General features: G+C 36.7%; 1 protein-coding gene across 1 annotated transcript in view; it reads right to left on the bottom strand.

Moving 5' to 3' along the window:
• Positions 1 to 24563, bottom strand: part of LOC128647430 (UAP56-interacting factor-like) — an 80650-nt gene that overhangs the window by 28743 nt on the left and 27344 nt on the right. Inside the window, exons 2-3 of the mRNA XM_053700221.1 lie at positions 18000 to 18134; positions 15337 to 15479 (exon numbers count right to left, since the gene is read on the bottom strand). Of these exons, the coding sequence (XP_053556196.1) occupies positions 15337 to 15479; positions 18000 to 18134 (278 nt within the window). The remainder of the gene's footprint in view (positions 1 to 15336; positions 15480 to 17999; positions 18135 to 24563) is intronic.

Raw genomic sequence — 24563 nt, 5'->3', positions numbered from 1 at the left:
CCTAAATCTTCTAAGGATTTTAAAATAGTTAAAGTTTCAATGTCTTTTCCTTCTAAATGATCCTTATTGGCATGTGTTTTTGAGCTAAATTCCTTCTTGTTATAAAACCTTTTTAGAACTAATTTTCTCACAAATTTTTGAATATCAATAAAAACCTCAAAATCATTTGGTAATGCTTTAGGCGAGAAGTTCAAACCTTTACTTAAAAGTCTAATGTCATTAGTGTCAAGCTCTAGATTGGCTAGATTAAAAATCTCTAATTCCTGTCTTCCTCTCGTCTCTGCCTTCTGTTTGGCTGTTGCGACTCTAACTCCTCCTCTCTTTCCTCTCCTTGTTCTAGAGTTCTTTTGTTCAATCTCTGTCTGGTTTCCCAAGTTCCCTGATGTATGTGTCTCGGATCCTGTTCTAATCAGTGATTGTGTGGTGATGATCCCTTCCCTAAAAAATAATCCCTATTACTATTACTACCCTCCTGTCTATGACTACCTCTCCAGTCATTATTATCTGTTCTATAATTATTATAATTATCCGATTTGGGTTTTGCCCCTAAAGTTGACCAACTGGATTCATTTTGAAACTGGTTTAAAACTTCAAACCTATTTGATGTACTAGTCATAGGACTATTAGGTTTTGGCTCTCTCAAATTCTCTTTCCTATTAGAATTATATAATCCAATTTTTTCCTCCCTTCTGTCCTTGGCTAGTCCCCAATCACCTTGGTTTGTATAATTTTGTTTAGGGTTCCCCCCAAAATTTTGTTTATTAGAATTATAATTATAACTTCTCCCAAAATTCCCATTTCTCTGGTCAAATCTGTTATAGTTATTACTATCATTATAACTCCTGTTCGTATTAGACCTCTGATTGTAGGGATAAAAAACATTTTTATTATTAGAACCTTCATTTTTATTAATATTATCTTCATATTGAGAATAGATTTTAGTTTGATTATTTCCACCCCCTTGTCTTGAAAAATTACCCTGTGAATTTTTTCCTTTATTAATCAAGCGCATATTTTCTGTCTTTTTTCTAAAATTGTAAATTTTATCCTCTTTGAAATCCTGGATATCGCGTGTTAGTTTCTGCTGCTTACTCTTTTTAAGATCCATTTCCAATTCTTTAATCCTATATTGAATGCTATTATTTCTAGTGACCCATTTCTCCTCACTTTTGAACCCTTGAATTTTAGGGAGTATATCTTCTAAATCCTTCTTGATCTTATTTAATTTAAATTCCCTGTACTTAATGAGTACTTTAATTAATTTCAGTGAGCATTCATGTAGGGCCTCTTCCCACTCACTGGTATACTCCACATCTTCCAGATCAAATGCTGGATATTTAAAGATACGGAGACCCCTAGGGATGATATTATGGAGCACATAGTTAACTAGCAGTATTAAATCCTGCCACTCACGAGTATCCTGCTGTAACAATTTTTCTAATTTCTTAGATAAAATATCTGGGGATTCCACATTATTAGTGGCACCCTGAACATCTTTCATTAAATCTAATTCACGTTTTCTATTGTTTCTAGCACTATAATCCCCAAAAATTTCTATAAAAACTTCCTGGGTAGTCATGCTGCCTTTTGTAAAAAGATACAAAAAGAAAAACACACACAGTAGAGAACAATGGCGCTAACCCTTTCTGGAAATATTAATAAAATTATTATTATTATTATTATACCTCACTTGTTTAAAAGTACCACATTAAACATACATATAAAACCGATATATATACACACAAAATAATAATAGGCAAAATAAAATAAAATAAAGAACAATGTTAATATCTTCTTTTGTTAAAAACAAAATAACCCAAATATGCAAACATATGTACCAAAAAAAAAATGTATATTACCACCTCCGGATGGAATCAACTGTATCCCACTTGAGAACTCTGCTGCTTATTTTACCAAATGTATCCTTCGTACCACTTGCAGCAGGGCAGGAACTTTCACTCTAAAAGAAAAAAGCGCAAACAGGACTCAAGTGCAATAAAACACACAGTGGCAACCACGCTCAAAGAATCACACTTACAATGTTTATTAGAAATAAAAGCACTTAAACAATCAAACAGCAGCAAGCGGTTAATGTTGTAAAAACTCCTGGTACTCAGCTGCTCCAAGAACGCTTCCCCCTCTGTGTATAATCAGTTCCACACCTCCGCCGGAACTTTGGTAGCAGGGAAAGACTTGTTAATCCAACTACGGAAGCCCTGTGTAACCAAAACAAGGCAAGCGTATTCTTCCTAGAAAACTTTCAAATACGGATCCTCTAAACAGTCACAAGTCCTTAATGATTACCCCAACGCGTTTCATCTGCTAACGTGCAGACTTCCTCAAGGAGAGTAGTAAATGATGTGATGCCGGATATTCCAGAGTCTCTTGAATAAAAACCCTCCATTATTTTTCCTTTTTATTTTTAAAAAAGGAAAGAATCTCAAAAACCTTCTGGCCCCAAGTAAGTTGAGGAAAATAGAAATCAACAGATCAATAAGAAGTAATTGGCTGAGTTTGAAACCGGGTACATATAAGTGTGGCAAGAAGGTGTGTAGCATGTGTAAACACATTAATAAGGAAACTAATTTTAAAGATAGTGAGGGTTTGAGATGTTATGACATTAAAAGTAGATGTACCTGTGATACCACATATGTGGTATATCTTCTGTCTTGTGGCTGTGACAAAATCTACATAGGGCGTACAAAAAGGAAAATCAGACGTAGGTTTTCAGAACATTTATATAACATAAAAGAGAAAAATGACAAACATAGTGTACCCCTACATTTTGCAGAATTCCATGGGGGGGATGCTAGGTCTCTGAAAATACAGGCCATAGACTGGATACCTAGTAGCTGTAGCAATAGATTGATTAGTCTTAGGAAGCAGGAGACTTTTTGGATCCATAAATTGAAAAGTTTACAGCCAAAAGGATTAAATATAGACATAGACATAGCTGCTTTTATGTAGTTTTTTATAGTTGGTTTAATTTTTGTTAGGGGTCCATTTCCAATTCTTAAATTTTAAATTTTTATGAAGTTTTATGTGAGTAATATATGTATTAATTCACTTCCTACCTGTTGAAATTTTATGAAATTCTTCCTCTACCTCCCATTTTATATATAGATATATTTTTTGATTATATCAAAATCAAATAATATTTTATTTATATTCCACTCGTACTTTTGGGAGTAATATGTTTTCATAAATTTCATTTCTCCTCATATTTACGTAAACATTATGAAATTCGCCCTTAAATTTTCCCCGCACATATTTTTTATATTTTTTATACTTTAAATTAAGGGTTATATACCATCTGATTTTATAGGAATGAGTGTTGTTTTTACTCTTGCTTTGTTGGGGAAAAAAAGTATGTCAAATGTGTTAAACATATGTATTTAACTTATATATTTAAATGAACTTGTATATTTTTTTGAAAAAGCAATGAGTTTTAATTATTTATATATGTATTCAAATTTTAAGCGTTACATAGACTATGGATTAATTATCTATTTGTTATATGAGATAGGCGTATTTAATAGGTATTGGATGTACATTTGTATAATATTATGTTGTTTATTTTGTCATTTGGAGTTTGGGTTTTTAGGACCCTGTGGCAGTCTTTATGATTTTGGGAACAACCAATAGAAAAATAATGGAGGGTTTTTATTCAAGAGACTCTGGAATATCCGGCATCACATCATTTACTACTCTCCTTGAGGAAGTCTGCACGTTAGCAGATGAAACGCGTTGGGGTAATCATTAAGGACTTGTGACTGTTTAGAGGATCCGTATTTGAAAGTTTTCTAGGAAGAATACGCTTGCCTTGTTTTGGTTACACAGGGCTTCCGTAGTTGGATTAACAAGTCTTTCCCTGCTACCAAAGTTCCGGCGGAGGTGTGGAACTGATTATACACAGAGGGGGAAGCGTTCTTGGAGCAGCTGAGTACCAGGAGTTTTTACAACATTAACCGCTTGCTGCTGTTTGATTGTTTAAGTGCTTTTATTTCTAATAAACATTGTAAGTGTGATTCTTTGAGCGCGGTTGCCACTGTGTGTTTTATTGCACTTGAGTCCTGTTTGCGCTTTTTTCTTTTAGAGTGAAAGTTCCTGCCCTGCTGCAAGTGGTACGAAGGATACATTTGGTAAAATAAGCAGCAGAGTTCTCAAGTGGGATACAGTTGATTCCATCCGGAGGTGGTAATATACATTTTTTTTTTTTTGGTACATATGTTTGCATATTTGGGTTATTTTGTTTTTAACAAAAGAAGATATTAACATTGTTCTTTATTTTATTTTATTTTGCCTATTATTATTTTGTGTGTATATATATCGGTTTTATATGTATGTTTAATGTGGTACTTTTAAACAAGTGAGGTATAATAATAATAATTTTATTAATATTTCCAGAAAGGGTTAGCGCCATTGTTCTCTACTGTGTGTGTTAAAAATGTATAGTGAAAACTGCTTTAATCTATATATAAATATTCTACAGATGTAGTGACAGCCTTTTTTTATATTCAACCATCATATATATATGTATATATATATATATATATATATATATATATATATATATATATATATATATATATAATAAATATACCAGTTTAGCCAAACCCTATTTGCCAAACTTATTGAAAATGTATATATATATATATATATATATATATATATAACCAACAGGTATAGTGACAACCTTATCTGGATGGACTGTTCTAAATATATTCCAAATATAGTATAGATAATAAGGCTACTGATGTAGCAATAATATTTATTTTTGTTATAATGATATTAATATAGCAACACTTTTATTAACTATGCTGCTTTCATCTATATTTATATAAATTCATCTACAGGTGAATTATATATATATATATATATATATATATATATATATATATATATATATATATATATATATATATATATATATATATATATATATATATATATATATATATACATATATATAAAACCTACAGGTGTAACAACACCCTTATTTGAATGGACTACTGTCTTAAATATACTAAAAATATGAAATTTCTAATAAAGCAACAGAATATATAATACAGCTACCAAAGTAGCAAACATTTTTTGTGAAAACTGCTTTAATCTATATATAAATATTTCTACAGGTCTAGTGACAGCCTTTTTTATGTTCAACTGTCCTATATATATAATAAATATACCCGTTTAGCCAAACCCTATTTGCCAAACGTATTCAAAATGTATATATATATATTTCATCAGATTAAAATAGACAAACGTTTCGGCACTGCATTGTGCCTTTATCAATGTCAAGTACAAACAACACATAAACAGGGTGTAGAGCTGCACTCTGTTTGTGTGTTGTTTGTACTTAACATTGATAAAGGCACAATGCAGTGCCAAAACGTTTGTCTATTTTAATCTGATGAAATAAATTTTTTACATTTTATTATAAAGCCCAGTGAGTGCCTGCTGTTTGGATACACTGGGATGGATATTTGCAGTGCACCGTGGCAATGGCTGATAGTTTGATTGTGCAATCCTTACATTGACTTTATATATATATAAAACCAACAGGTATAGTGACAACATTATCTGGATGGACTATTGTCCTACATATATGCCAAATATATTATAGATAATAAGGCTACAGATGTAGCAATAATATTTATTTTTGTTATAATGTTACAGATATAGCAACACCTTATTTAGCAATGCTGCTTTTATCTATATATATATAAATAAATTAATCTACAGCTGTATTATATATATATATATAAAACCTTCAGGTGTAACAACACCCTTATTTGAATGTACTGCTGTCCTAAAAATATTGAAAATAGGTAATTTCTAATAAAGCTACAGGATATATAATAAAGCTACAGCCTTTTTTTTATATTCAACAGTCCTATAAAAATAAATTATATAAATTATATTTATATATAAAGTTTAGGAGTGGACAGCACATACAGACCGGACCGCGTACACATCCTATGACCCACAAACAGGCTAAGCTTTGGTTGCTATCGCACTCACATAAAGCTGCACTACTTGCAGAGTCACAGGCAGTTAACCCCGGGCCTGCCAGGGTGCAGGTCCACAGGGTGAATTACAGAAACAAACACAGTTACACACACATAGAAAAGTCCAGCACTCGCTCACAAGCTCTCAGCTAAGAATAAAAGCAAAACTGGAAGAGTTAGTTACCGCATTTGGCCAAATGGGACAAGCTCAGGCACCACGTCAAGGTCTCTTCTTAATTAATACTGTTATGAGAGTGGGAGGTGACCTCACCGGATGGGGGCGTGGCTTACGACCGTGATTGTCTATATCGCAGTTACCAAGTAAGATGTGTTGTACAAGCTGTATACATCTATGCTCTGCAATAAAATAGAGTTGTACCTTCTATGCTGTGTCCTGCATCTCATGACATGGTGTCAGAAGTACGTGCCTGCACTTCTGTTTCCTGAGTAATGACGATGTTTAAGTTTACCCCATCTGAGCCTTTTGATTTCTCTCAGCCTGCAGCTTGGCCCACATGGCGTCAGCGGTTTCAACGCTTCCAGATTGCTTCCAAGCAGGACAAGGAGAGTGGTGAAGTACAAGTTAATTCTCTTTTATACTCTATGGGGAAAGATGTGGAGCCAGTGTTCAATGCCTTTACTTTCCAAGAAGAATGTGACTTTAAAATGAACAAACTCAGTGCTCACTTTGTGCCCAAAACAAATGTGATTCATGAAAGGGCTTGTTTTCCCAAACGTGCTCAGCGTGTGGGAGAATCTGTGGAGTCATTTGTGCACAGCCTGTATGAACTAGCTGAATTCTGTGAGTTTGGTGTTGCTAAAGAAGAGCAAATCAGAGACAGAATAGTCATAGGAATTGCAGATGCTGAGGTCTCACTGAAGCTACAGTTGGAGGCTGAATTAACGTTAGATGGGGCTATTAGGATGGCCCGCCAGAGTAAACTGGTGAAAAAGCAAAGTGCTGATCTGAGGTCCGAGAGTATTGTGGATAAAGTGCAGCAGTTCAGGAGAGCTGCAGGTGAAAGGCGGTAGAGCGGTAGACCAAGGGCAACAGATAGGCCCAGAAGTTGATGGGCACAGCCGGCTCGCTGCATGCGATGTAACCGTACCCATGATCAGAATGTAGTATGCCCCGCTAAAGATAAAAGATGTAGAAAGTGTAACCGAATGGATCATTTTGAAGTGGCGTGTAAAGCTGAATACATTAAGGAGATGCATGTGGATAGTGATCAGGAGGGTCAAGAAGTGTCCTTTGCAGTGTCTGTTGTTGAACGGTCTGGTTCAGACGAAGATTGGTGGGTTACCCTTACTGAAATGGGAGCCAAGGTTGCCTTCAAGATTGACACGGGAGCAGACATCACTGTAATGTCCCTTGCAGCATTCATAAAACTGCCTCGACAGCCTCAGCTGGTGAAAGTTAAAACGAAAGTTCATAGTCCTGGTCCTGAGTCCTGGTCCTGAGTTCCGCTCATGCCTCAAGTGGAGAAGGAACTTCTGCGTATGAAGAATATGGGAGTTATTGAAGAGGTTGTTGAAGCAACTGACTGGTGTGCCCCCATTGTGCCTGTTGCGAAGGAAAATGGGAAGGTACGCATCTTTGTAGACTTGAAGAGGCTGAATGAGGCATGAAGAGAGAAAGAGATATGCGCTGCCGACGCTTGAAGACATAGCTCTGTAACTGGCTGGGGCGAAGTTGTTCTCTACACTGGATGCTTCCAGCGGCTTCTAGCAAATACCTCTAGATCCACAGTGCCGCAAACTTACTACCTTCTTTACACCGTTAGGTCAGTTTTGCTTCTGCAGACTCCCCTTCGAGATATCCTCTGCTCCTGAAATCTTTCAAAGAGAGAGATGAGTTCCCTCCTAAAGGACCACAAGGGCATGGCAGTCGTCAAGGACAACATTTTAGTGTATGGGTCTACATTGGAAGAACATGACCAGTGATTGGGCTGTCTGATGCAGACCATTAGAGAGTCCGGCTGAAATTGAATAAAGAGAAATGCAACTTTAGAAAATCTGAGTTATCTTACTTTGGGCATATCATCAATGGAGATGGCATCAAGCTGGACCCTGATAAAATCCTTGCTATTGAACAGAGGAAAAGTCCTTCTGATATATACGAGCTGAGACAAATATTGGGCCTTGTGAATTATGTGGGCAGGTTCCTTCCAGATGTATCCACAGTACTACACCCTATCACAGAGTTGTTGAAGAAAGATGCTGCCTGGGTCTGGGGTCCTTCACAGGAAGAAGATTTTGTAAAGGTCAAGTCCTTGCTGGGGTCTGTCCCAGTTTAAGGGTCTATGACCCTTCTAAAAAATTATAAAGTAATTCCTAAAAGGGAAGAACTGAGAGGATGCGCTATTGAACGTCAGAAAGTTAATATAACCTATTAATATGTAGTGATAACAAAACTAAACTAAATCAAAATATATAGTGCTAATGGTAAGTGAAATAATCAATCTACAAAGATTAAGTGAAACAATGTAGTAATACCAAAGCAAATAAAAATATAAATAGTGCTGATTGTTAGTGATAAAATCAGTCAAAAATAATACAATATATAATGGAAATAAAATGATGCAATAGTTCGTGTCAGTGTCCAAACAAAACAAATTGGAAAAAATGTCCAAATCTGGAACAAAGGATATGGAAATGCAAATGCTTAGGGTGCTTGGCGTGCTCCACTTGTATCCACGGTGTGGTGGGTCAGGTGTCTAGGATAAAGCAAAAACAAGGGGCGCCAACATAGTGTAAAACGTATATGCACAAAGAATTGTGAAGGAAATGTGCAATGAACTACTCACAAAATAGGTGGCACCTTAAATCAATAAAGTGCAAACAGGCAGGCTGACGTTCATAACCAGCAGTCAGTACGCTGGAGGTCTCGCCCAAGAGACCCGGCAGAATCTGGACGGATGGAAAGCGGCACTGGTAATTCCCTTGGACCGGCAGCCAGATAGAAAGCCCTGGAGACAGAAGTATTCTCCCCCACTCTGCTCACACAATCAGAATATGTTTCACAAAGCTGACAATATCAGCACACACGTTCAGGACAAGATGTCTTTTCAGCAAGACAAAGAGACCAAAGGAATACCGGGTAGTGGTTTAAAACAAACAGGTTTAATTTGCAACGCGTTTCTCAGTCTTAAAAAGACCATTTCATCAGGCAAATTAAACCTGTTTACGTTATGTTTTATCCTAGACCCTTCTAAAAATACTGTGGTTAGTGCTGATGCGAGCAATTATGGGCTAGGGGCTGCCCTCCTGCAGCTGAATGAAAACAAACTACAGCCCATTGCCTACTGTTCCCATACACTGACGGCTGCTGAGTCGAAATACGCCCAAATTGAAAAAGAGTGCCTGGCTGTAGTTTGGGCCTGTGAGCACTTCCAGTGTTATTTAGAGGGTTTTGAGAAATTTAGTCTGGAAACTGACCATAAATCGCTAGTCCCTCTAATCAACTCCTATGATATTGACAAAACACCTCTAAGATGCCAGAGACTTCTGATGAAGCTGCTCAGGTTCAACGTTCAGGCAGTGCATGTGCCGAGGAAACTGGTCGTGGCAGATACACTATCCAGGCTCCCGCTGGCTGCTGCTGAAGAATCTTCAACGGAATTAGATGTGAAAGTGTATGTAGATTCAGTTCTGGCCTCTAAATCCATTTCGTCAGGGAAGCTAGAACAAATAAGAAAGGACACGTTTAGATACAGACCTTCAAGAAGTTATTAAGTACATAAAAGAAGGTTGGCCCGAGAGCCGGGAAGCCTGGATATCTTTAAGTTCTTACCAGTCAGAGAGGTCACAGCTCACGGAGCTGGATAGGTTGGTGCTGTTCTAGGACCGCATTGTTATTCCTGTTAGCATGCGGCAGGATTCATGATGGCCACTTTGGCATTACAAAGTGCAGAGAAAGGGCAGCTACGGCAGTATGGTGGCCTGGGATCAGTTCCGACATTGCAAGCCACGTGTCAAAATGTGCCTTTTCCCCCTATTTTAAGAGGGGTGCCTTCCCCTAAGCAAGATCACAGTGGGGATACTTATTTGCTTCCAGCAGACTTTCAATCACCTTCTTCTGTATAAAAGGACATGTAAAATGACATCAAGTGGAAGAGTGGTGAAACTTCCAGCCCGATATCGGGATTAGCACTGTAGTTAGAACAGTGACCAGAAGAATGGGCAGAATAATCCCATTGTCACTGTGGACTAGGGTAGTCCGGATTGTATTTCTTGTTGATCATATATATTCTCTTTAACTTGTTATTTGTTATGCACTAAACAAAACTATTTTGTATGCTTCTTGTATACCTTGTTATTTGATGTACTCTAAAAAAAAAATGTATGCTTTATCATTTGAAAAGGGGGAAGATGTGATGAAAGTGGGAGGTGAAGTCACCGGATGGGGGCGTGGCTTACAGCCGTTATTGTCTATGTCGCAGTTACCAAGTTAGATGTGTTGTACAAGCTGTATACGTCTATGTTCTGCAATAAAATAGCGTTGTACCTTCTATGCTGTGTCCTGCATCTCATGACAGACACAAAACCCAAAAATTTTCTTTCATGATTTAGGCAGAAAATAAAATTTATAACAACATTCCAATTTATTTCTGTTATCCAATTTGCTTCATTCTTTCGTTATCCTTTGTTAAAGAAATAACAATGCACACTGGTGAGCCAATAACACAAGGCATCTATGTGCAGCCACCAATTAGCAGCTACTGAGCCTATCTAGATATGCTTTTCAACAAAGGATAGTAAGAGAATGAAGCAACTTAGATATTAGAAGTAAATTAGAAAGTTATATAAAATTGCTGCTCTTTCTAAATCATGAAAGAAAAAATGTGGGTGTCATGTCCCTTTAACTCTTTAATCAGGCAATCAAGGCATTAAATTACTATATTGTCAAAGCTCAATGTTACTTTGCAATCATTGGGTTAAATCACACTTAAATAACAAACTTACTTTATGGTATTATACTGTGCATTAACTCATTCATTACTTATGTGTGTTCAGTACAAGCAAGGTCTAAGCCATTGCTACATAAAATAGTTGTGTATTTCCAGATCTGCATACATAAACTGCCCATGATGTGCATAACTTTGGGGGTTGGGGGATAAGGGTTGAGGTGGAAAAAAAGGTTAATTTTTTTTACATTAACAGCTATTAAATATATAAAAATAAATTTTATATATGTGTATATATATATATATATATACACATATACAAGAAACTTATGGCTCACTCACAGCCTAGATATGACATTCCACACGGTTTCCTTTCTTTCTCCCTCTGCAGCAAAGATGCCCTTCCACCACAGCACCGCACCAACAGAGACCTCTGACAGCTCATAAAAAGCAGGCACAGTTAGGATTTCTAAAATGTAATGCTGCGCACTGGGAACCAAGAAGGAAGTCACTGCAGGAAACGGAACTCAGAATTAGGACACTGCCTCTGCGCTCTGTACTTAATAGCCTCTGCTCTGCAACACTACACTTCAAACATCTAACACTCAGGCTTACAATTTAAAATTAATAAATGCATAATATGCAGCCTGCATTAGCCTCTCCAGCCAAAACATTTATTAAAAATGCCAGACATACACAACAGTCTGCTAATGCTGTTAGGCCCCTCCCCCTCTGGGGCCCCCGGTGCCACTGCACCTGCTGTACCTTTAGTAGTTCCGCCCCTGGTAATATGACTAAAATAATAAATGTTAATATAGTTGATGAAGCAATGTTAATGCACAATTCTACTTACATTTCTGTGGTCAACTTGTAATCTAGGCCATAATATAATATGATAGAAACCTTCATGAATATTAAGAGATTCAAAAATGATGAAGCAGAAATAATTTTTCACAAAAAGAGTAACACTAGTACAAAGGGTCATGCTCTCAAGTAAGAGTGAACTAGGTTCAGAAGTACTTTGTATAGAAAGTGTCTACAGGATTTCTCCAGAATAGACCCTAGTTTGTGGAACCCTCTGCCTCACTCCACAAGACTCTCCCTTAGTTTTCATAGTTTCAAGCGTTCCTTAAAATCTCTACTGTTCAGGGATTCATATAACTTACACTAACCTCTCTTACCTCTTTTTCTTTCCTCCTCCTTTGTCATCCCCTTGAACCCCCTTAACATATAAGCCTACGAGCCCAGCTGTTTTGTAGACCACATACATGAGATGTGATTTACAACAAGAGAAATCACCTCTTTGACAAAGAATAACAAGAGAACGAAGATCCTCCACCATGTTTTTACTGAAGGCCACAAGCTACGCATTTTTCTCCTATAAATGCTACCTTTGCATATTATTCCTATGTTTATAGCACTGCGGACTCTGTTGGCACTCTACAAATAACTGATAATAATAATAACAATAATAAAGATCCATGGAATAAACTTGTAACAGAGGTCACATAAAGAAATGTAAGAATTCCTAGGATATGCACACATAAGCCTATCATAAAGGGTAGATAAATATAGCTCATAGTAAAGCAACTACAAGACATTAAACAAATAATACATAGCAAGCAGAAATGAGGTTAAATACAAAGTAAAATTGTGCTCCAGCATCACTTCATATGAGAAGACAGCTGTTGTGCAAATGAGAAACAGGCACACATGTGAATGCTACAACTACTGGCTGTTTTCCACATGCTTATCTGGAGCAGAAAATGGTTTTCCAGGAGAGCAACTTTGACTACATATTTAACTCTTTTGAAGGAGTTAGACACTTATTTAACCCCTTAACGACTGAGGACCTGCCAGGCACATCCTACAAAAAATGGTTGTTAATGGCCTGGGGTTTTAAGCACTGGAAGCGATCAGGATCCCTTCCAGCCGTATTGCAGCGATGGCTCGATATTGAGGCATCCTGCAATACCCTCTGCTAAGCAACTGATGAAGAGAGGGCCACTCTCTACATCTGCCAGCGATGGTGGCAATCGTTGGTGGCGTGGGAGGGATAGGAGGGAGGCGGGTGGGCGGTCCATCGCTGGAGGGGGCGGGAGTGTGTGTGAGAGGGGCTGGAGTGGCGGTGTAGCAGGTGGGACTGCTTACACTACGGAAAAAGTGTGAAGTGGGAAGGAGGGAGAGTGTGATAATATGTAGTAGAAAAATGATCTGGAAGGAATTAGGGTGGTAGGGGAATGAGGGGGGTGGCAGCAACAATACGGAAAAAAAATATTTATTTATAGATAGCAAAAAATATAGGAAACTGGGTACTGGCAGACAGCTGCCAGTACCTAGCATGGCGGCTAATATGTAGAGGGGGAAGGGTTAGAGAGCTGTTGGGGGGGCTCAGGGAGGTTGGGAGGTAAGGAGGGATACTACCCTGCAGAAAATATATACAAAATAAAAAAAATATAAACCCTTTTATTTTTATACTGGCAGACTTTCTGCCAGTACTCAAGATGGGGGTGAGCTTTGGAAAGTGGGGGAGGGAAGAGAGCTGTTTGAGAGGGATTAGGGAGGGATCAGCTGGTAGGATATGTCAAGTGGGAGGCTGTTCTCTACACTAAAGCTAAAATTAACCCCTTCACTGCTTGGAATAATAAAAGTGTGGTGTGCAGCTGCAATTGGCAGCCTTCAAATTACCAAAAAGCAATGGGATATATGTCTGCTATTTCTGAACAAAGGGGATCCCAGGGAAGCTTTTACAACCATTTGTGCCATGATTGCACAAGCTGTTTGTAAATAATTTATAGCGAGAAACCTAAAGTTTGTTAAAAAGTTAACTATTTTTTTTTATTTGATCGCATTTGGCGGTGAAATGGGGGCATTAAATATACCAAAATGGGTCTAGATCAATACTTTGGGTTGTCTACTAAAAAAATATATATTTATGTGAACGGTTATTCAGGGATTCCTGACAGATATCAGTGTTACAATGTAAAAAATTGTTTGGAAAAAGCAAAGTGCTACTTGTACTTATTGCCCTATAACTTTTTAAAAAAAAGCAAAGAACATGTAAACATTTCTAAACTCAGGACAAAAATTAGAAACTATTTAGCATGGGTATTTTTTGGTGGCTGTAGATGTGTAACAGATTTTGGGGGTCAAAGTTAGAAAAAGGGTGTTTTTTTCAATTTGTTCATCATATTTTATATATTTTTTATAGTAAATGATATAATGAAAATAATGGTATCTTTAGAAAGTCAATTTAAAGAAAAACTGTATATAATATGTGTGGGTACAGTAAATGAGTAAGAGGAAAATTAGAGCTAAACATAAACACCACAGAAATGTAAAAACACCCCTGGTCCTTAACTGTTAAAAAATTGAAAATTGGTCTGGTCATTACGGGGTTAAAAGAAGGGACTAAATAAAACATAATAAAATAATAAAGCATTTTATTTTTATACTAAAATGCTTTTTTTAAAAGCTTTTTTAAAGTTCAGAAAGTGGGTATTGTAGATATTACTGGAGACTACTGTGAGTGATATTACAGCTGTGCTGCATGCATAAAAAAGGAAATCATAGAAGAGGGAACAAAGAAGTGTGAGCAAAAATAAAAAAATAGCTAGTGGGTGAACAGGAAAAAGAGAGAAGGAACAGTTATATGGACAAAAGATCTGTAGAATTTACATAGCACATGAATAGCAAACAATCAATGTTGCTAAGAAAACACTGCACAAAGGGCTCAATTTCACATTCTAGGTAAAAATGAAATTATTGTCCATATTTAAATAGGAAACTAAAGGTCAAAATTTAAATATTTGTGAGTTAATTTTAATTCTGAATAGATTTGTGCAACATATTTCTTTTAGCAAAAAATGCTTCTAGTAATAGTTATTGTTCCAGAGGCATATGCCATGCATACACTGTGCACCACTTTTCAAACACTGCACCTGGTCTGAGAGTCAGTGGTGACTTGAATGAAGCAAATTAAGACTGACTTAACTCATACTACTGCTGCCTCCAATCCTGCACTATGGACAGGGCGAGTGGGGCACCTGCCCACACTGTCATCAGGGATGAGAATATGAGAATATGCATCCTAACTTTAATTCATAAAGAAGTGTTTATGATATCAGTAGGTATGATATATATATATATATATAGTTGTATTCTTTATATAGGACATACTACATGTTGGGACAAGGGGGTGGTCTGTGGGGCCCCACAAATTTGTGTTGGCTGGCCCTCTGAGTAGGCACAGGGTTTGAATAAAGGAACGCAGGAATACACAGCATGTATGTGTATACTGATGAAACAGAAATACCTGTTACTAAAAGCATTTTCATTCATAATGCTATATTATAAAAATGGCAAAAATTGAATTGTACTCATGCACCTTTCAGTTCATCCCATCATGCTTTTCTCACCTTCATTTCTGTATTATTCCGGTTTAGGGGACTGACTCCATTTAGGGATGCAGCTCTTCTAGTTACTGGTCCTGTTTTGCTATTTCTAAGATTACCACCAGAATAACCTTGTTGTTGAAAGCCTAATTTACTCCTGTTCGGTCCTAAAGAATGAAATAAATCAATAAATTATGTTTTTCCAATCAAGTACACTGCTGAAATATATTTTTAAACTTGATTCAAGGGACATGAAACCCAAGTTCTTTCTTTTGTCATTCGGATAGAGCAAATATTTTTAAACAAATTTCCAGTTTACTTCAGTTACCAATTTTGCTTAAATCTCTTGGTATCCTTTATTGAAGGAACATACATATATACACATATACTGTATATGTACACTTTGAAGCCCTTTCCACTAAATACCTATAAACATGAAACATTATTTTTATTCAATTTTAATATTTTTTTGTAAATATTTTACTGTGTTTTCACTGTAAATATTTTACATTCCAATGTTCTTCACTTGGAAGAAAATGGTCCTTGTATTTCTAAGTGGATATAATGTATGAAACTACCAGTATCTGTTGGGGTGCTTATGTTGAAATATTAGATGGTTTCATAATATTGAAGTGTATACGGCCTCTTGAAATGCACGCTACTTATCTCAGACATGAGACATTTGCGTACTTCTTATGTACAATCTGGTTTCCCTTAGGAGCCTCTTTTTTACATTAATGACCAACCGTGGTGGTATAGATTTATACACACTACCCAATATGCTGTCCACCTCTAACAACATACACACTCTGACTGCAGGGGACTCCCTATATGAGACATCCACATATAGCCTCGTTCACAGCTAACACATGTGACAACGGGCTGGCACGAGCGCACACTAGTGTTGTTTTCAGGCCCGCAACTAGGTTACCATGACGACGCATACACACGTGCATACGTCACTGGTATATGCTAATTAGCCATGCGCTAAGCTAAGGAACAGTACGGGCGCCGGAGCTGCTTCTCTTGGCGCTTGATACTAAAAGGGTTTTGTTTTTCTGATCGCTACGTTGTTCCCCCACGGAGCTTTTGGAGCTTGATTTGTTCTTTAGGAAGAACATGACTTTTTGACACGCAACGCATCTACATCTGAGATAGGATTTATGATTTTTTCATAGAGACTATCACACACCAATCTGTTATAATACGATTTGACGTAAACTAACTACAGGTACAATACTTTATTTTGAATGAATCCACAGATTGTATATGATAGTATGGACTTCCTGCAATATGACATTTGAATTGTATAGGTCTGTTTTGACTGGTAATAACATATATAGTTACTGGGATTGAATGTGATATATTGTGACATTTGAATTTGCAACACATAGCAGTGTTTGTCTAAAATCAATATAACATGTTTTAGAATTTGTATGCCTCTAAATGTAATGATTCAACTAAGGTATGAACATATGGTTGCCTAGATCCACTGACATATTTAATAATTAGCATATCTGATAGTTTATGCATTTATTATACCATCTATACAATTTTGAAACATATATGAATGCCTGTATTGGTAGTAAGGTCACACTGAGGTATACAGGGGTTGTCACCATGACAACCCTAGTTTTGGCGCAATTCACATTTGATTTGGTGGTGGGTGGGGCTTAAGGGGTATATAAGTCACTGTGTCACTGTGTTTGCTTTGGTCTGAGGAAGGGGTCTGTGAACTCCGAAACGTTACCTAATAAATAATTTTTTCTGTAAAATCCAGTGAGTGCAGTCCTATGTTGAAGAATACTATGAATATTATTTGATCTGGCACCCTGGTTGGCGACTATATGACATTGGGAGTGCAGATACACATGGAGGATATATATATATATATATATATATATATATATATATATATACCTACCTGTATATATAGATATATATGTATAGAAGTACAGTATATTTAAAATATATATATATATATACAGTATATATACTGTATATAAAGAACATTTTCTGTTATGTGAATAACATTAGAATGTAAAATATGCACGCTCCATTGAAGTCTATTGGTAGCAGAAGTTAATGCGGTCATGTAGTCCTGAAGTTAGAGCGCATCGTGTTTCACTCACGAGCTAACTTTTTACTTTCATCTTGTAATACGCGAGCTAATGCGGCCATGCTATTTTTTTTTAATTTAAGCGTAGTTAGCACACAAGCAAAAAAAAAAAAAAAGAAAAATAGCACAACACAATCTGGCCCATTATGTTTAAAGCATAACTGTTTAAATACACTACTTAGCCCAAATTAAAAATATATATATATTTATTCCCAGTATACAGAGAGTCCATAAATCGGTAACAAGTGTTTATAGATTGTGTAGCTGGAATATTTTTTCATTGATATGAATGTAATGTATTTGCAGCTAATAGAGGCTGTTATTGATCCTGACACTTCAATTACTTCAGCTAAGTTCCTTTGGGTTTCAGTTTTTGTAGTCTAGATCTAAGATTTGTTGCCAACAAGATATTTTTATTTTTAGTGTGAAAACTATTGATGTAAATGAAACAGACCAATATGTGTACCATTTTTTTAAATGTATTGCTTAGATTATCTGTGTAAAATCACATCTATATTACATAATCCCACAACATCCCATAACAATTTCTTCTATCAAAAGTACATACCTTGGTAATTTTTTGGAATGCCTTTCAAATACCTATTGACTTGGAAATTAGCATTTCTTGCTTTTCTCTGTTCAGTTGTTCGGTTTAATACTGGCTGACCATCAATTTCATCCTTCTGGAGCTTTATGATGTCATCTGAATGAAAGAAAATTAATAAAAATATAATTGAATTTTGCCCAAAAGTGAATTGTTATTAACAGACATTGATCATGGTTGAGAAAACTGTGAGCCACAGCTGATTCTCAAATGCTAATTATCAAGCCCCAATCATCCAAAAATTTAGTACTGTACAGTGTTGTTTTACGCAAATTGCATGACACCACTTTGATACTTACACATCATTTATTGTTGTGAAACACACAGAAACAATTGTGATTCTTCTGCAGCTCTTAGATGTTTAATTTGACAGCAGTTTTTTTTATTTATTTATTTATTACAATTGCAGTGCTGTTTTAAGTTCAGGAGTTACCATGTGATACCATTTTTAAAGGGACAGTCAAGTCCAAAGAAAACTTTCATGTTTCAAATAGGGCATGTCATTTTAAACAACTTTCCAATTTACTTTTATCACCAATTTTGCTTTGTTCTCTTTATATTCTTAATTGAAAGTTAAACCTAGGAGGTTCATATGCTAATTTCTTAGACCTTGAAGGCCGCCTCTAATATAAATGCATTTTGATATTTTTTCACCACTAGAGGGCATTAGTTCACGTGTTTCATATAGATAACATTGAGCTCATGCACGTGAATTTACAATGGAGACAGCTCTGATTGGCTAAAATGCAAGTCTGTCAAAAGAACTGAAATAGGGGGCAGTCTGCTGAGGCTTAGAAACAAGGTAATTACAGAGGTAAAACGTGTAGAATTATAACTGTGTTGGTTATGCAAAACTGGGGAATTGGTAATTAAGGGATTATCTATCTTTTAAAACAACAAAAATGCTGGTTTTGACTGTCCCTTTAAATGTTTATAACTCTCACTTGTAATGACCAATGTGGTAAATAGTTGGTCACATGGGGATGGATTGGTATTTGTCATTAAACCTAAAAACACTTAAAGGGACAGTCAACACCAGAATTTTTGTTGTTTTAAAAGATAGATAATCCCTTAATTACCAATTCCCCAGTTTTGCATAACCAACACAGTTATAATTATACACGTTTTACCTCTGTAATTACCCTTTATCTAAGCCTCAGCAGACTGCCCCCTTATTTCAGTTCTTTTGACAGACTTGCATTTTAGCCAATCACAGCTGTCTCCATGGTAAATTCACGTGCATGAGCTCAATGTTATCTATATGAAACACATGAATTAATGCCCTCTAGGGCTGAAAAATTATCAAAATGCATTTAGATTAGAGGCGTCCTTGAAGGTCTAAGAAATTAGCATATGAACCTTCTAGGTTTAGCTTTCAACTAAGAATACCAAGAGAACAAAGCAAAATTGGTGATAAAAGTAAATTGGAAAGTTGTTTAAAATTACATGCCCTATTTGAAACATGAAAGTTTTTTTTGGACTTGACTGTCCCTTTAAGTAAATCAATTTAATGATTGTTGAATTATAGCCAAATAGACAGATTTTAAATAGATTTTTGTTTGCAGTATAACTCAGGGATCCTAGGGGCTTCTAGTACCATAAGAAAAGGCATGTAGATCTATTAATAATCTCAATAGGTCAATTTAGAATTTGAGATACACTATATAACCAAAAGGTATGTGGACACCCCAAATAATTACTGAGTTCATATATTTCAGTCACACCCATTGCTAACAGGTGCATAAAATCCAGCACATAGCCATTAAATCTCTTTAGAACACTGGCAGCACAATGGGCTAATAGCTCAGTGACTTTAAACAGGGCACTATCATACATAGGATGCCACCTTTGCCACAAGTTAGTTTGTGGAATTTCTGCCCAACTAAATATTCCCCAGTCAAATGTAAGTGCTATTATTGTGAAGTGGAAGTGTCTAGGAGCAACAGCCCAGCAAGGAAGTGGTAGGTATACAACTTACAGAGCAGGGCCCCAGAGTGCTAAAGTTTGTTGTGCATAGAAATAGCCCATCATATGTTGCATTACTCACTCTGGAAGCAACATTAGCACAAGAACGGTGCGTTGGCATCACCAGATCTACTCAACAGAGAGCCATAGTGCATTTTTTTGGGCCCCCTAAAGGTAACTCAGTAGTAAGCAATAGTAATAATATACATGCTTCTCTGTATAATGATTTTGAGGATAGTTAGATGGACCTGCAATGTGCACTAATAAAAGGCTCCCTATTCAGTATGATTGTACATATTCTGCACAAGTCTATATATAGGCTGCTATAGGCCCCCTCAACACTCGAGCCCTGCGTCACTGCTCCTGCTGCTTTAATGGTAGTTCCGCCAGTGTATTGGGAGCCTCATGAAATGGGTTTCCATAACCCAGCAGCTGTGTATTAGCCTCACATCAGCATGAGCAATACAAGCGTTGGCTGTGGTGTAAAGCATCATTCCACTTGACTCTGGAGCAGTGGAAATATATCTCTGGAATTATGAATCATTCTTCTCAAAATCTGTGTGTGGTGGATGCCAGGAAAATGCTACCTGCATAGTGCCTACTGTAAAATTTGGTTGAAGAGGGATGGTCTGGGACTGTTTTTCAGGGTTTGGACTAGGCCCATTAGTTCCAGTGAAAGATCATCTTAATGCTGCAGGATACAAAGACATTTTAGACAATTGGCTGCTTCCAACTTTGTAGCACTAGTTTGGTGAAAGTGTTTTCCTGTTCCAGCATGACTGTGCCCATGTGCACAAAATGAGATAAATTAAGACATGGTTTGCAAGTTTGGCGTTGAGGAACTTGAGTGGCCTGAGGACCTAGACCTCAACCCCACTGGCTACCTTGGGGATAAACTGGAACACTGATTTAAAGCCAGAACCTCTCATCCAAAATCCATGCCTGACCTTACAAATGCTCTTTTGACTGAAGGGGCACAAATTCCCACAGACAAGCTCCAAAATCTTGTGGAAAGCATTCTAAGAAGAGTGGCAGTAGTGGTTTGTGACTCCATATTAACAACCATAGTTTTGGAATGGGATGTCCAACAAGCTTTTATAGGTATGAACGTCTGGTGTTCACATACTTTTGGCCATATTGGGTATATAGCTCCAAAGAGGCATTTATTTAATTTGTGCTCATAAGCACACACACACAAATATATATGCAATAATCTAGTCAATGACTCATAGAAAAAATGATAGATTTATTTAGTATGTTAGAAACAGGTGTTCTCAGCTTTCAGTGCGAACCAATCAACGGCTGGGTCCCCTAAGTCAAAACCACACACATGTTAATAGTTTGTAAAATTTATTATAAGTGCAAATATATTTATAGTGATTCAATATGTAAAAATAAATACATAGAAAAAGCTGGCCAGCTCACAAAAGTTGCTTACGATGCAGGCTATTGACCTTAAATAAGGCTAGAAAGAGTTATTAAGCAACACCCCTACCAGTGGGTAGCCCCGTGTATACACAGGAATCTGCTACCACGGATGACACTGGGGATCCATGCAGAGTAGCTCGTAACACAAGAATTATATTGGCAACACCTCTCTCAGAGGATAACCCAATCTAAATTGGAAAGTTGTTATCATGAGTAAACACCTGAGGATCTATGCCTAATACTAACTATATTGTAAAGTTGTGCAAAATAACAATAGGTTACATGTTTAACCTTTTACACTTTCATATCAGTAAACAACACCCCTACCAGAGGGTAGCACCAATATTATAAAGAGGTACCAGCTACCATGGTAAAAATTTGGGGATCTATGTTTATAAGATACTAGTTGTGTAATCACAGCAATATGAACCGTATATTAAGGGCAGGCAAAGATAGACATTTAAATTCATATTCTAGAGAAATACTTCATTTCCCCTTGCAGCATATAGTTGAGCTGTTGCGTATAGAGTTCATTCTATTTCATTTATCCCAGGCAATGCATTCCATTTGCAAAACAGTTAGACTCGTAAGTCCATGAATACATTACAAATAACTTCCGGGAAACTAAATCCTCCTCCGTTAGATTCTCTTTAGGATGATTTAATCCGGGTACAGAGCCTGCTTCCTATTGCGGTTTCCAGAGCTGTGTTTACGGCTTGCATCGAGCAACATTTAGGACCTGGTTCTCAGCTGTGCAGAATGACGTCACACGCCAACGGCCGTTTCACCCCCCACGTGACCAAGCGTCATTGGGCTTCCTCAGGGCGTATCATATATATATATATATACCAAACAGTGCCTGTGCTAATGCAATTTTTTTTTTAATATCACTTAGTGGCCAATGGCATCCACAGAAATGTTTTCAGATAGGAGGTAATAAAATAAAATGCTCTGAACACAGTTACATTAGTAATAACAAGTGGAACAGGAGAGAGTTGCTTAAAGGGACACTGAACCCAAATTTTTTCTTTCGTGATTCAGATAGAGCATGCAATTTTAAGCAACTTTCTAATGTACTCCTATTAGCAAATGTTCTTCATTCTTTGGTATCTTTATTTGAAAAGCAAGAATGTAAGTTTAGATGCCGGCCCATTTTTGGTGAACAACCTGGGTTGTTCTTGCTGATGGGTAGATAAATTCATCCACCAATAGACAAGTGCTGTCCAGGATGCTGGACTTTCTTTTTCAAATAAAGATAGCAAGAGAACGAAGAAAAATTGATAATAGGAGTAAATTAGAAAGTTGCTTAAAATTGCATGTTCTATCTGAATCACAAAAGAAAAAAATTGGGTTCAGTATCCCTTTAATGTACAAATGAGCTGCACATCATTTTAAATATTATAGTTCATTGGCATCAAACCATTGAATTAAGTAGGTGCTTACATTTGTATTTGACACATCTTGCCCCCTCCACGGACCTCCAAGTCAGTGGCAGTTGCTCCATGGTATGTCACTTTTAAGTATAAAGTGTAGATACCAAAAATCATTGAACTACACACAAGAGTTAAAGGCAGCTTTCAATGTGGAGGCTGTGTTCTATGCAAATATATTGTTCGATCAAAGACATTTTCAACTGGCACTGGATTATATTTTATAAAACAGTTTATTAACTGTAAAACGGAAAATGTAATCTATCTATTATCCTGCAGTTGCCCGGTGTTCTATGTGGGTAAAACCAGGCGAATGTTGAATGAAAGCGTGACCGAGCACAGGGATGATATTAAGGCAGCAAGTAAAGGAGAGATAAAAAGTGGTGTAGCTTTACACTTTGCTACACACCACGGTTGCAATGTAGCTGACTTAAGAGTAATTGGAATTGAAAAATGTTCCCTCTATGGGAGAGGAGGGGACATTGATAATGGTCTCCTCAAAAAATAAACTGAGTGGATGTATAAACTCCAAACACTTACTCCAAAAGGCCTTAATGAAAAGTTTGAATTTGCAGCTTTTTTGTGAATCTTACTTGCCTTTGAAGTATAGAAATGAAAGGGCTTAACTGTGTATATATATGTATATAGATTTACTGTGTTGTTACATGTTCTCAGCCTGCACCAATTCTAAAGGACTAAAAGTCAGTATGTTGAATTTAATTTAAAATAAAATATAAGAAAAACTGTTTTGACTTGTGAACCATTTTTTATTTCCTATATGTAAGGTTTATGTTTAAAACGTAAACTGTTGGTTTTTAAATATATATAATAGTTTGATGTATTAATATACACATTCAGTATCTAATAAATTAAGATTAAGCACTATAGCATAAGAAAAACTGTTGAATCAGTTATCCTTTGCACTCCAAATCTTTTCACCTTTCCTGGAAAAGGGAGGTATGCTTGTAAGCAACTCAACCTATTGGTCTTCAACTAAACAGCGGTATCCAATCGCATTGAAGCATGCACGGTTAAAAAGCCAAGGCCTATACTAAGAAGATAACCGTTTACCCTGAGGAAACCCCTATGACGTAGTGTCACGTGGGGGGTGAAACGCGCGTCGGCAGTGATGTGCTCGGAGCAAGAAACTTTGTTGCGGAATAAACAGATGACCAAACAAGTTCTGTGTTTGCGGCAAATCAAGGAGGACCCTAAATAGGTATAAACGCCTGCCTTTGAAAGCCGTGTTTTGGTGGCTATGTGAGTAGCTGAAGTATGACTGTTTGATACAGCTAGGGAGAAAAAGTTGAATGCGGTTTTTGCATTTGGAGAAATAAGAACTTTGCCATACTCGCCATTTGCAGACATTTGCAAGCATAAGGTGATATGTATAACAATACACCGGAAAATAAGCCTTTACCGCATGTGGGAAAACATATGAACTGTTCTTCTTTTTGCTCCTATATGTTCATGGCCGCAATGTTTTAACAACTTTGTCTTGTACATTTAATGTTGTGACCAATATAGCCATGGTTTAAACAAGACTCGTTTTTGGAGTTATATGCATGGATCCTACATACTATTAATTTTCATGACACCGGATTCTATTTAAAGAGGTGCCCTCTGAAATTGGTGTTGCATATAACTCCGTAGTCTTTGTTATTTAAACCGGAACATTTATAATTATATAAGTGCTTAAAATTGA

This window comes from Bombina bombina, chromosome 1 (genome assembly GCF_027579735.1).
Source record: "Bombina bombina isolate aBomBom1 chromosome 1, aBomBom1.pri, whole genome shotgun sequence".
NCBI classification, from domain to species: domain Eukaryota; kingdom Metazoa; phylum Chordata; class Amphibia; order Anura; family Bombinatoridae; genus Bombina; species Bombina bombina.
The sequence above is the reverse complement of the archived record's forward strand: the minus strand, read 5'-3'. Positions and strand labels throughout refer to the sequence as shown.